Source organism: Corvus kubaryi, unplaced genomic scaffold, assembly GCF_017639235.1.
Source record: "Corvus kubaryi isolate FWS band 111438036 unplaced genomic scaffold, C.kubaryi_AGA036_p1.0 132, whole genome shotgun sequence".
In the NCBI taxonomy this organism is placed as follows: domain Eukaryota; kingdom Metazoa; phylum Chordata; class Aves; order Passeriformes; family Corvidae; genus Corvus; species Corvus kubaryi.
Window position 1 is genome coordinate 2,457,441 of NW_024580666.1, and position 12,132 is coordinate 2,469,572.

At 44.1% G+C, this 12,132-nt stretch overlaps 1 protein-coding gene across 3 annotated transcripts in view; it reads left to right on the forward strand.

The window, feature by feature from the left end:
- ANKRD29 (ankyrin repeat domain 29) overlaps positions 1–4,108 on the forward strand; it is a 44,956-nt gene extending 40,848 nt beyond the window's left edge. For all 3 annotated transcript variants that reach the window (XM_042029785.1, XM_042029775.1, XM_042029796.1), the window contains one exon: positions 808–4,108. In XM_042029785.1, the coding sequence (XP_041885719.1) occupies positions 808–891 (84 nt within the window). In that variant the 3' untranslated portion in view covers positions 892–4,108. The remainder of the gene's footprint in view (positions 1–807) is intronic.
- Positions 4,109–12,132: the final 8,024 nt, after the last annotated feature.

The following is a 12,132-nucleotide window of genomic DNA, read 5'->3' on the forward strand; positions in this document are numbered from 1 at the left end:
ATATTTTGGTCATTTAATATAAAATCTGTGGCTGTTAATTTCTACATCATTCCACTTGATGGCAGCACAGTAAATGCCTCTCTCACACTAGTTTGTGTTAACAGACATTTTGGTTTGATACTATAACCTGAAAAATGTACAAGATTTTTCTGCTACTGACAGTGATCTGCAGCAGCAGGGTGTGCAGTAGAAGAAAGTGTGTGGCTGAAACCCCTCCTACTGGTTTTTTTTTTTTTTTTTGTAGTTTTTGTAAACAACATGCCATTTGGCATGACACAGTATATTTGCAGGACAGAATAACTGATTTTCAGAAGCAGCTTCATCAAAAATACTTTATGTTACCAAAATTGTATTCAATTAAAAAAAAAACAAAACCAAAAACAAACTCATGTTCTATTACCAACCTTGCAGGATAGCTCTATTTTATAGCAATTTAAATCTTCCCTTGGATTTTTATGAACTTTAGTACATAAGGACCTGCCTCATTGCCCCCCAAAAATCAGCAGCCATGCTCTGTTTTATTTCTGTGGCAGAAGCATAGGGAGCCCAAGGGAATTTAGCCTGGACAGTCAGCACAAAATAAGCTGTCACTCAAATTCCACTCTTGGATTGTTTTGAAGACTTAAGTGAGACTTGAACACTGAAAGATGGTTTCCTAAGATACCTTCAGCAGTGGTGGAGACAACACTAGAAAAAACCCACGTCATTATAATGCCCAGTACCATCTTCTGTAGAGTGTAATGCTTTTCAACTATGATTGGGAAATACTTGTTCATTTCTGCTAACCTCAAGGGTTTTTTGTTCCAGGCAAATGAACTGCCAGCAGAACTAACAAAAAACGAACGCATCCTCCGACTCCTCCGTGCAAAGGAAAAGCAAAGGAAAAGCTAATGCAGCCCTGTAGCAGATGCAGTTTGACAGAGGTGTGCCCTGACCACAAGTAGCATGACAGTAATCCTAGGTTGGAACAGTTTGCAGAACTGATTAGCCTGTCCAGTACACGCTCCCTGAACGCACCACGCCCTTGCCACAGGGTCACCACAGGCTGGGGCCTTGGCCCGGCATTGCTGACCACGGCACCATGACGAGAGCAGGGAGTGGCCCAGGAGCTGCGTTTGCACAGCAGCCCTGCCTGTCCCCCAGGATCCCAGCGATCCCAGCAGCAACGTTTGCTCCCCACACATCCCCGCACAGGCAAGCACTCCTGCTGCTTCAGACATGCAGCCCCACGCTGTCATGGCCACACACCTGCAACAGTGTGGGTCGGGAGCACTGCGCCCTTGTGCCAAAAGGATACCCAGACCTTGTAGCTGTTTGCATTCAGTTGGTCATGGAATGGCCCCATGACGCCCCTGCCCTCCCTTTGCTGACAGTGACCATTCCTCTCTACCTCCAAGTGCCACGTGAGACTAGAGGTGAGATCCCACCTGAGCCATCACAACAGCAAAAGTTCTCCTGCCAGCCCAGGGCTGAGGTAACATTTTTGCTACCACTTGAAGCTCCGTAAAAATGATCCAAACAAAAAGCAAGGGGATGTTCTTTCAGTTGCAGCATCTTGATCTGCCAATCTGTCCAGCAACAGAAACACAGTGGAGCAGTTGATTTTGCAATGCCCATGCAGTGTATGAGGATCCTTAGATCTTATGTGTTGGGACCTCATGTGCATTTTTGTTGGTAGAGGAGGACTGGTTGCTGAGCAAACCAGACAGGGTTTCCACAGGTGCAAGTACATCAGAAATTCAGCTCTCAGGCACAACAAACAGCACAGATGCTACACAAATGGTATTTGTATGTTCTGCACCCAGATATGTGACACTACAGTTTAGTACCCACAGCTACTATGCAAAGCACTCGTTCCCCAGGTCTGTGGCAGGAGCTAAGGGAGAAGTGCACAGAGTACAGGTGTTTCAACAGTTGGTGAGAGAATTACACATAGCCATACCTAAACAGGCCCACTAATTAATGCAGACATGGAAAATGAAGTCTGAACAGCAGTTTTGGCCTCTGTTGTGGTTGAGACACTTAGACATGCTACTAGTGCCTGTGTGGGGAAGGCAGTGCAAATTGCAGGTGGTTTGTGAAGAGCTGTGTTTTAACCATGTTGCTCTAAGACACCCCATTAAAACCCAGTCATTTCTGCAGTATAAACAGTATATACCATGTCCTGTTAGCCACAAAAACATTAGAGATTAATTTACAGTGAGCTGAGATAAAAAGTTAGTTCAGTATATAAATCCAGGCATTTCACCTGCTTTCAAACCTTGGCAAATTACTGAAAAATTGCTTTAAAAGTTGAAGACAAGGAAGATTGTAAGGACACAAAATAAATCTTGCTTAAGAAGTGTCTGCCTAGGATTCAGCTGAACTGCTTCACTTTTGCTTTGGTGAGTTAAAAGGAAATCTTTAGGTGAGCTAGCACGAATGTAGTTTACGTATTGCAAATTAGCCATATGTATTATCAAATGATAAAAGTTATTCTTTTTGTGAGTAAGTTAGGTAAGAAGTCAGTGTTCTGGTTAAGAGAACAGAACCGGGTGTACCTTTTCTTGCATGCTGGAATTGCTATTCAATTTCTATTCCACATTAAACAGGAAAACTTTACATTTTCCAGCCACGTAACAAGAAAAAATTATTTGTTTAGGTAATTTATGCTGCTGTATTTTTGAATTAAAATAATGTTGTGCCTAACACAAACTTGCAGATGAACTGGTACAAAACCAAAGAATTATGCAAGATACTTAGAGGATGACTGTATCCAGGGTTAAGATCTGCAAAAGACTAAAAAATACTGAGCACGCAGAAATCTCAAGAGCCTTGCTGGGATCTTAAATTGCACGGCATTACAAGGGACTGCACCCTAACTTCTTTGACAAACAACACTAGAGAAGACAGGTTTATTTGGAGCCTCCAGTGGGCTGAAGATCAACATACTATTTTGGAGAACAGCAGAGGGACTCTGGGCAGCCTGGCCTCAGCATTTAACTTTCACCCTACATTTTCTACAGATCAACAACTGACAACAACCACACTCTCAAGGTGAAAAGCCCTTCCATATTTGTAAAGGAGGTGAATAATCGTTAGAAGGTCTTCAGTAGCTATGCAATAAGTACTCTTAATATCAGACAGGCTGTAGTAATCACACAGTCCTCCTAAAAATTGCGAAAGCATCCACTGTTGGTGAGGGTCTCCTATTTTTTCCTGGTAGCAGAGTGTAGGAGAGAGGACAAGGCAATCCAACAATGATCCTGCAACAGCTGAAGTAAGAAGCTGAGACAACAAATGCAGGTGTCCGTATCTACAGGTGGCCCTTCCTTTCTCCCAGGTGTATTTCTTGGGAGTTGTCTCATCCCAGAGGGAGCAGTTACTCAGCAAAGAGCTTCTTCAACTATGCCTGTCCATGGGAAGATGTCTTCTCCCCACTACTTAGACTAGGACTTTCAAGTCCTTTGTCCAGCTGTCTCTATGAATGGTCACTGCAGCTGGGGATCTTGTGAAACATGTGAAGAACACCTGGGTCCCTGTGTCCCATACAGAGCATCTGCTGACCTTCTGAGAGGATGCAGTTACCAGGTCAGGGCTTTTTTTTTTTTTGAGTGATCATATGCTATAATGGGCTTTTCTTATTTCTAAACAGCCTTTGAAATGTGGGGCTAGCACAGGTTAAAGGAAGAGATTTATTTCTCTCTTCTTGCTCTTGTTAGTGCTGGCTGATACAACACACAGGCTGTCTGGGGGCTCCGTGGTGGAGAACTGGCAGTGAAGTCTTTCTCTGCCCCATTCAGGCTGAAGTTGAATCTAGCTTCAGCAAAGACACTATTCAACCAAAATGAGACTTCTGGCATGGAAGCCTTCCTGTTGGGAGCATTTGTTTCATCTTGGAGCCTTTGGAAGAGGGATGGTTTCAGTTTTGGGCTCCCTGTAACCCAAAGGTGCTTTATCTGCCTGTATATGGACTCAAACATTGCAATACTGTTTATCACCATGCAATTAATGTTTTCACAAAGAAACCTTAATAATTCTTAGCATTTATGTAGCTGTTGTTATCTTTAAAGTGTTCAGTAAATACTGTTGTGGTTTTTTTGTTGTATTAAAACGGAAGCCCATTTTCCCTTGGTGGCTGAAGTGATTCACTAACATTGACAGTAGTTCTTTGCATAGTAGGGGTGCCTTTTGTGGAAGGCTTTCTAAGTGCTCTGCAGACACTCTAACCTTTGTAAGTTCCGAAATGCATTGTTGAGGGAAGCGAGGAAGTAAATTATTTCATTCACACACCAGTGAAGCACAACAGCCCTTCATCAGTTCATGCCAACAGACAAGAGTGAATTCAGACATTTAGATTTAGGAATTATGGGGCATTAAATTAATTTCATAGATGACAGGATGAAGATAGATATAATATAAAGATGTGAAATAGAACTGGGACAGAATAACACAACAGGTTTTTTCTGAGTTGGGGTTTTCTTTTCCCTTTAAAGTGTCATATATGTCTCCATATTACACCCTAAAAGAATAACCTCCACTAGCACACTGATTTCAGGTTTGCTTCTCTGCACATTCAGAGCCAGAGGCTCAGCCTGCTGTCCCTTGTACATTTATGCAGGTGCTATTAGCCTGGTAACTTCCCATCAGCTGCAAGTGAGTACAAAGGACATGCAACCAAGCAAAAGGCTATACCAGTGAGTCTAGGAAAAATATAGGGCGCTTTTTTTTTATTTTGCTAGTATCAAGACATTGTGTGATGGGGGTGAGCACAACAAAAAGCCTGCAGGGCATGGAGAGAAGTGACATCCCAGCACAGATGTAGTAGTGGTGTAGCCTCAGAGGTCCTAAATACATGGAGTGCTTCATTTAGATTATCACTGCAGTGCAGTGTGCAGGGACATCTATTCAGAAACAATACAAAAGGCAGTATTGTTCCACTTGACTTGCATATGCTCTTCTCCTGGAACAAAACCATCTCACTATTGATTCACCCACCTTTGTTTAGCTTACAAGACCTGAGAGGATTAGAGCAAATGATGAGATCAAATAGCTGCAGGTCATATTTAATGCACTTTAAAATTATGATTATCTGCCTCAGAATCAGAGTTAATTGCAAGAATAATTCACACTTCTTTGTTCAGCCAGTCTTAGTGACTATTGGAAAATCCACAAGTTAACCAAATCTGGTGTCTCAGAAATTTCAGAATTGTTGTACAGAAAATCAGGTAGCACAAACCCCAGCCCATTTGTACTTCATTTGATATGGGCACTGAACAGACATAAAATACAGCCCTTGTCTGGAAACCTTGAGTCATTGGTGTTAGAATGTTAAAGTTTGCTACGAGCCTAATCAAAGGTAATACACAAGGCTCTTTTTCCCAGCAACAGAATATTGTACTGCATGCCTGGGACTAAATGGAGCTGTGCCTTCCCACAGCAGCTCTCCTTTTGGCCCCCAGGAATGAGAGTTTCATACTGTTCTGAATTCTACCTTTTTTTTTTTTACCTGACCTTTTATGCATTTGATGAAGCATATGTAAATTTATGTAAATCCATGTGAGACTAATGTTCTGCAACAGGAAGGTTGCTTTCCTAAAAAATATATTTCCATATCATCTCAACAAAAATATACTACTCAGATTATCTTGTTCTGCATACTTCAATGTCTTTGCTTTCTTCTGTATTCTACTCTTTATACAATACCAGAATTAGTTTCCTATTTACATGAAGACCACTTTGTTCTATTCCACTTGATTGATTAGACTGTTATTGTTTTCCAGCTCTTCACAAATGAGATAGCATTCACAGAAAAAAAAAAAAAAGTGAATGGCCTGGCTTGGGAACAGGAAAACTTAATTTAGCATAACATAACAAGGTTTATTTCAAAGATTCAGACATGGCTGACAAACTCCCCATTCCATTAATATCCATTAGGTCAGATCTCTCCGAACGGAAGATTATAAAAAGCAACATAGGAACCAAAGGAATAAGACTGTACTTTTAATTAGTTGGTCAAACATGTCTTGGTGGTTCTCTTATTCCTAGATGTAAAACTGGCCTTTATACTGATCTGATGTATTTCAGCTAAAAAAAAAGTCAACACCCTATTGATATGCTTATTATGGTGTGCAGTGGATTATGTGCATTATAAAAAGGAAAAAGTCTACACTGAAGCCCATATTTTTGACACTGTTTTGACATCCCTTTTTTGCCTTATTCCTACAGTTTTCTATTGTGATGAGCTACATTTTGAGTAGCTCATCATCAAAAATTCCTATGGCCATAACTCAATAAAGCATCTCACTCTATTCAGAGAATATAAAGGGAAAGTGTTGTGACTGTTCATGGCCTAAATCACTACAAAGAATGATTTCTGGGAGTGAAAAGCTCCTTAATTTTGCACATGAAAGCATATCGAAACAGTATCAAGAGGCTGAAACTAGACAAATTCAAACTTCAGGCTGTGGATTTTCAAGACTGAGGATAATTATTTCAGAAACAAATTGTTGAGATGATTCCTTCATCATTTGAGTTAAAAAAAAAATCAACACAACAAACAATTACTTTTCATTCTGAAAGATATGTGTCACCTGAAACATTTTGTGTTTGATGCAGGAATTACTGGATGAAATTATATGATATGCAGGAACAAACATTATGTGATCATAATAGTCCCTTTGATCTTAAAATATATGAATCAATACACTTATTGCTTCACCTCCTCTGTGACTCAGGGAGACACTAACTCTCACGGGATCAATAACATGACCCTATGCCTAGCAGCTGTGGCAAGATGAAATCTGAGACACATACTTAAGTTGCCCCTAGATAATCCATTTTGCTCTCACAATGTTGACAAGGCATTTTAGCTGGACTAATGCTTTAATGTCTTGCTTTTAATGTCAAATCTGTTGGTTCATAACTAGCACAAGAGCTGCATAGTGCTGTACCTTGCCAGGGAACAAGGATCAGCAGAGAGATCTGGGATGTGCTGCTGGGGAACATGGATAAATCAGGAAGGAACTGCTTCCTGAAGGAACTGCTTCCTGAAGGAACAGACACAACTTTTTGCTATGGCAATGGCTTGGATCCCCAGATGGAGCATGACACTAACCTATAGTGCAGACCTGAAACAGTCTGCAATTTTGTATGGATTGCACAGATATGTTCTCATGTGATATATACATGCACATGTATGCACACATCCAGCATATGGATATAAGGTCTCATAATCCCCTTGGAAAAGTGATATCACAACCTCATGATCTGCTTGCCTGGAATATATTGTGTAAGAGGCAGAAGAGTTATTCCACTTTCTGAAGACTCAAAGAACAGTTTCTGCAGGCCCTGCCTTTGCCATGCTACTGCATTGGACCCTACTCACTGGGACAAACTGTTATAAAACTGACAAAATGTCTTCAAGTCAAAATCAGTCTGTTCCTCAGGTGAATTGCAGTTCAGAAACCCATCTCCTGTTGCTCCTGAAAAATCAGATTTTGGTAGTGCCCTTAGGGACTCCTCTGTGACAGTTCTGCCCATATTTTCCACTTGGACAGCAAATTCTTGCCACGTGGCAGCATGGTGCTACAAGGGCTCAGTAAATCCATGGTAATGCAAACCATACACAGCTGTTAGTAGGTCAGACTTCAAATTTTTCAGCATATCAGTGCTTATGCAGTTTCTGGCATGAGGACACACTGCATGTATTTGCTTACAGCAACAAGCGCAGAATGTCTGCAGACTCTGCTGCAATAATCAGCTGCATTTCTACAGTGTTTGCCTTCAACAGCTCAGTGGTTGACACCTGGTTTTGGAGCTCTTGGGCCACATATTGCCACGCAATTGGCACTGCTCTATAGAAGAGGAAATTGCACTGGCTAGGTTGGGACCTACCCACGTCATCCAGCAAGTCTGTAGCAAAGCTGGAACAAACATTGAGTTGATTGAATTCAAGTCCCAAGCTTTTGCTAGAAGACAATAAATAACTTTACCTGAGTGTGATAAAAATGAACAAGTTTCAGTGATTTCAATGATAGATACACAAAGGTTGTGACTTAAAGAGTGGCCATAGAACTGTCTACGGTTAGATAGGGACACACTGGCACAGGTTGGTGGAGCAAAATACACTAGGGCAGATAAGAAGATGAAAAGATGATAAACAGACTTGACTAAGCATATTTAAGAGGTACTTGCATATTTAAGAGGTACTGGCAGCATCAGCCACATTGCTGTCAGCCCCCTCACTCTGATTTGATTCCATATGGTTAATCTGAAGCCAAGAGCATCTTACCAAAGTAACAGGTACATTGAGTTGTGTATAATTAAATGCCAAGCAGGCCTCCACAGGTGAGGGAGGCAGTCAAATGAGAGCTGATCAAAAGAATATGATTCATTTATAACACCAAATAGGAAACACCAGGTTTGTTTAGTACTAGCATTATTCTGGTTTAGCTGGAAAAACAGTCTTGGAACAAGCTACAGTGGTTTTGTCTGAGTCTACAAAAAACCAGAGGTATGAGAAACTGGGTGAAACTTCTCACTCACCTGTTGCAGCTTGTCTGCACACAGATTGCAAGACATCCCCAAGGGGAACATCCCACTTTCCCATGTGCTTGTGCAGGGTGTTGCTTACCATAGCTCCCAGTCCTTGCAAGTGCCACTGGGTGCTATTTCAATAGAAATAATAAATGTTCATAACAAATTATGGAGAATAAACAGCAATAGACATTTAATTGATTTTGCTGCAGAACAGTCATGTACTGTGTTTCCATTGGTAGGCACAAGTAACTATTCAGACAGATTGCCATCTAGAAATTGCAAGGTCATTACCACTAGGTGTTCAGTTGCTACTGGAAGTGGTAACACAGGTTTCATTTCTGCATTGAATAAAGGGATGGATACACAGTAAGGCCTACACCTCTGCAGGCAACACTCCTGGCTTTCCATAAAACACACAGAACACAACAAAGTTATTTCACATGAGCTTTCTGGCAAGCAACTTTGCACCATTCAGTGTATCCAGTGAGGGAAAGGGCTGATTTGAACCTAATGGACAATTAAAGGACTTGTTCAATGAATTAGTAGCAGGTTCTTCTTCCAGGCAGGAAAAATTTAGTTTCGTATACGCTCCTGAGAAGCAGAATAAGTGTTTCCCATAAATCTTCCAAGTCCCTAACAGTTATGCATAATCCTGGGTCTAAAAGGGAACCTTATAAAACATAACTTGATAAATGTCCTTCTAAAGGAGCAGGCAGGAATTGGAATGTTCTCTTTTGGGCCGTGTGTATCACAGACGAGGCAATGAGCTGTTGTCAGCGTGTTGACCTGGGTTAACTATTCAGGGTTACTTTTTCCCTGTCCATAAGGAATGAGATAACCTTAAAGTGAAACAAACAACGATGCTAGCTTTGTCATTGATAACACTCATGCAATTGTACTTAAACACCCATGAGCTGCCATCTTTATCCCCTGAATCTGGCACAGAGCCACAACCCAGACTGACGGCTGCAGCAGGACTGAAAGCATTACCTGTCTGCTCACCTTGCTGCCAGGGTACATAGGCCACATAAAAACAGATACTTGTTTGAGTTTCAGCATCTGCCATTATAATTGCAAGATTTCAGTGTTTGTTAATTGGTCTTCATACCCACACCACTTCAGCTTGTGAGAGCAAAAAGGCAGCACTCTGAGGGATTGCACTGGAGTAACAGTGTGAATTTAGTCAGCCACCTAGAAATACCCCTAAGAGAGTTAGATAAATATTAAAATACTACCCTTTCTCTCTATTTGTGCTATAGGTGGTAGGCAAGTGTGATGTTATGGACTTAATTATTTTGTGGTGAATGTTTTCCTTGCAGTAGCTTCCCTCTTGCTTGTTTCACAACATTGTACATTGGTTCTCTCTACTCTCATTCTTAAATCACTTATTCACTATGTAATTTATACAGGAAGAAAATACCATTTCTGTTCAGTCAGTTTTGCTATCCTTCACTTTTTTTCACAAGCACTGAAACAAGGTTCTCGCATTTTTTTAACTTGTAGCTCTGCAAGCTATGCCCACTGCCTTCTCTGCTTATGTGGAGTGCCTGGAAAATGAGGCAACTAGTTCCCCTGCTTCTAGGATCACACTGCACAGTCCTGAATAATTTTTTTATTTATGACATGAAAGTTAAACCACAATATAACTTTAGCTACACTAGATTTGTTTTGCACTTGCCAAATGCCAAGTCCTGCATTTAGGGTGGAGTAATCCTGCAGAAAAATACAAGCTGGGCGGTGGCTTGGAAAACAGTTTGGAAGAAAAGAGTACGGTGGTTGGGTGAAATGCTGAAACATGAGTCAGCAAGCTGCATCATCAGCAAGAGGGTGGCCAGTAGGTCAAGGGTTAGAATTTTTCCTCTCTTTAGGACATGTCAGACCACAGCTGGAGTGCTGTGTCCAGGTTTAGGCTCCGCAGAACAACCAAGAAAAAAACAATAAACCAAACCAAACCCCCAACAAGTAAAACCCAAACCAAACAAAAACCAACCAAACATACAGAAAAACCCAAACAAAATAAAGACAGTGACATGCTGTAGCAAAATCCATTTTACTGCCACCCCGACAGCCTGGGCTGCTGGAGCTGTGAGCTGTGTTTGCTCAGCCCTAAGCAGAAAGCTGGCTCTAGGGACATCTTAGTAATCACGGCAGCTACTAAACGGGAGGATGTGGAGAAGGGGGAGTCACACTCTTCTCAGTCAGGCACCATGGCAGCATAAGAAGCAACAGCCTCAAGATGGAATATGGGAAAATTTCTTTAGATACAGGAAAAACATTTTACTCTAAGTGGTCACTCAGTGGAACAGTTTGTCCAAAGAGGCTGTGAAATCTCCATCTCTGAAGCTATTCATAGCCGGACAATTCCCTGAGCCACCTGCTCTAACCGGGTTCTGCTCTCAGCGGAAAGTCGGATTACGTGATCCCCGGGAGGTTGCCGGCCAACAACGCCAGCCCGTGCGGCTCTGACGCCCAGACTAGTCTACGTTTCTGTCAGCAGATGGCAATATCAGCTAAATTACATGTTTTATTCCAGCCGAGCAGTGCGCGTTACCTGTCGGGGAAGGCAATAAAGAGGTGGGAAAATCAGAGACAGCACGCACGGGAATGCCTCACGCCCTGCTTTTTACTGTGCCTCCTCCCAGCCAGGTCCCGAACTGATCCCAGAGTCCAAACAGGCAGAGCCCAGGGTGACAGAGCCCAAACACAGATAGCTTCGGCAGAGCGCAGGCAGCATTCCCACAGCGGCTGATTCCCACAGCGGCTGATTGCCACAGCGGCCAGGCCACCCGGGGTCAGCGCGTCGGGAGCGGACCGGGCCGCGGGCACAGCCCCGGACAGCGGGCACAGCCCCGAGCCGCGGGCACAGCCCCGGACAGCGGGCACAGCCCCGAGCAGCGGGCACAGCCCCGGACAGCGGGCACAGCCCCGGGCCGCGGGCACAGCCCCGAACAGCGGGCACAGCCCCGGGCCGCGGGCACAGCCCCGAGCAGCGGGCACAGCCCCGAACAGCGGGCACAGCCCCGGACAGCGGGCACAGCCCCCGGCAGCGGGCACAGCCCCGGACAGCGGGCACAGCCCCGGGCCGCGGGCACAGCCCCGGACAGCGGGCACAGCCCCGGGCAGCGGCTCTTGGCCGGGCAGCCCGCTGGCCCCGTTCCTTGCAGCCGCACGGCACACAGGGCTGCGAGACTAGTTCCTGGAAATCAGGAATCAGTGACTTTGAAGCCAAATTAAGGCGCTTTTGTCCAATCCAGAGGTTTTTAAAGCGACTTTTGATATTTACAAACTAGGCGATTAACACTCCCGCGCCTAGACAACGCCCCCGCCCGGCTGCCCGTGCAGCCTGGGCGGGATGCTCCCTCCCGGAGGGGCACGGCTGCGCTCCCACACCGGGCCGAACCTCCCGCCCAGGCCCCACAGCGCATCCCCCCGCGGCTCGGAGCGGCCGTGGCGTGATGGGCGGCCCCACCCACCGCCGGGACAGGCCGTGCTGGGGAGGCGGTGCCGGGGGCGGTGTTTCTGGGCAGGCAGTAAGTAGGGAGGCGGTGCTGGGGGCGGGCAGGCGGTCGCGGTTGGCGGCGGCACTGGGGCGGCCCTCGGCCTCTCCTCGAA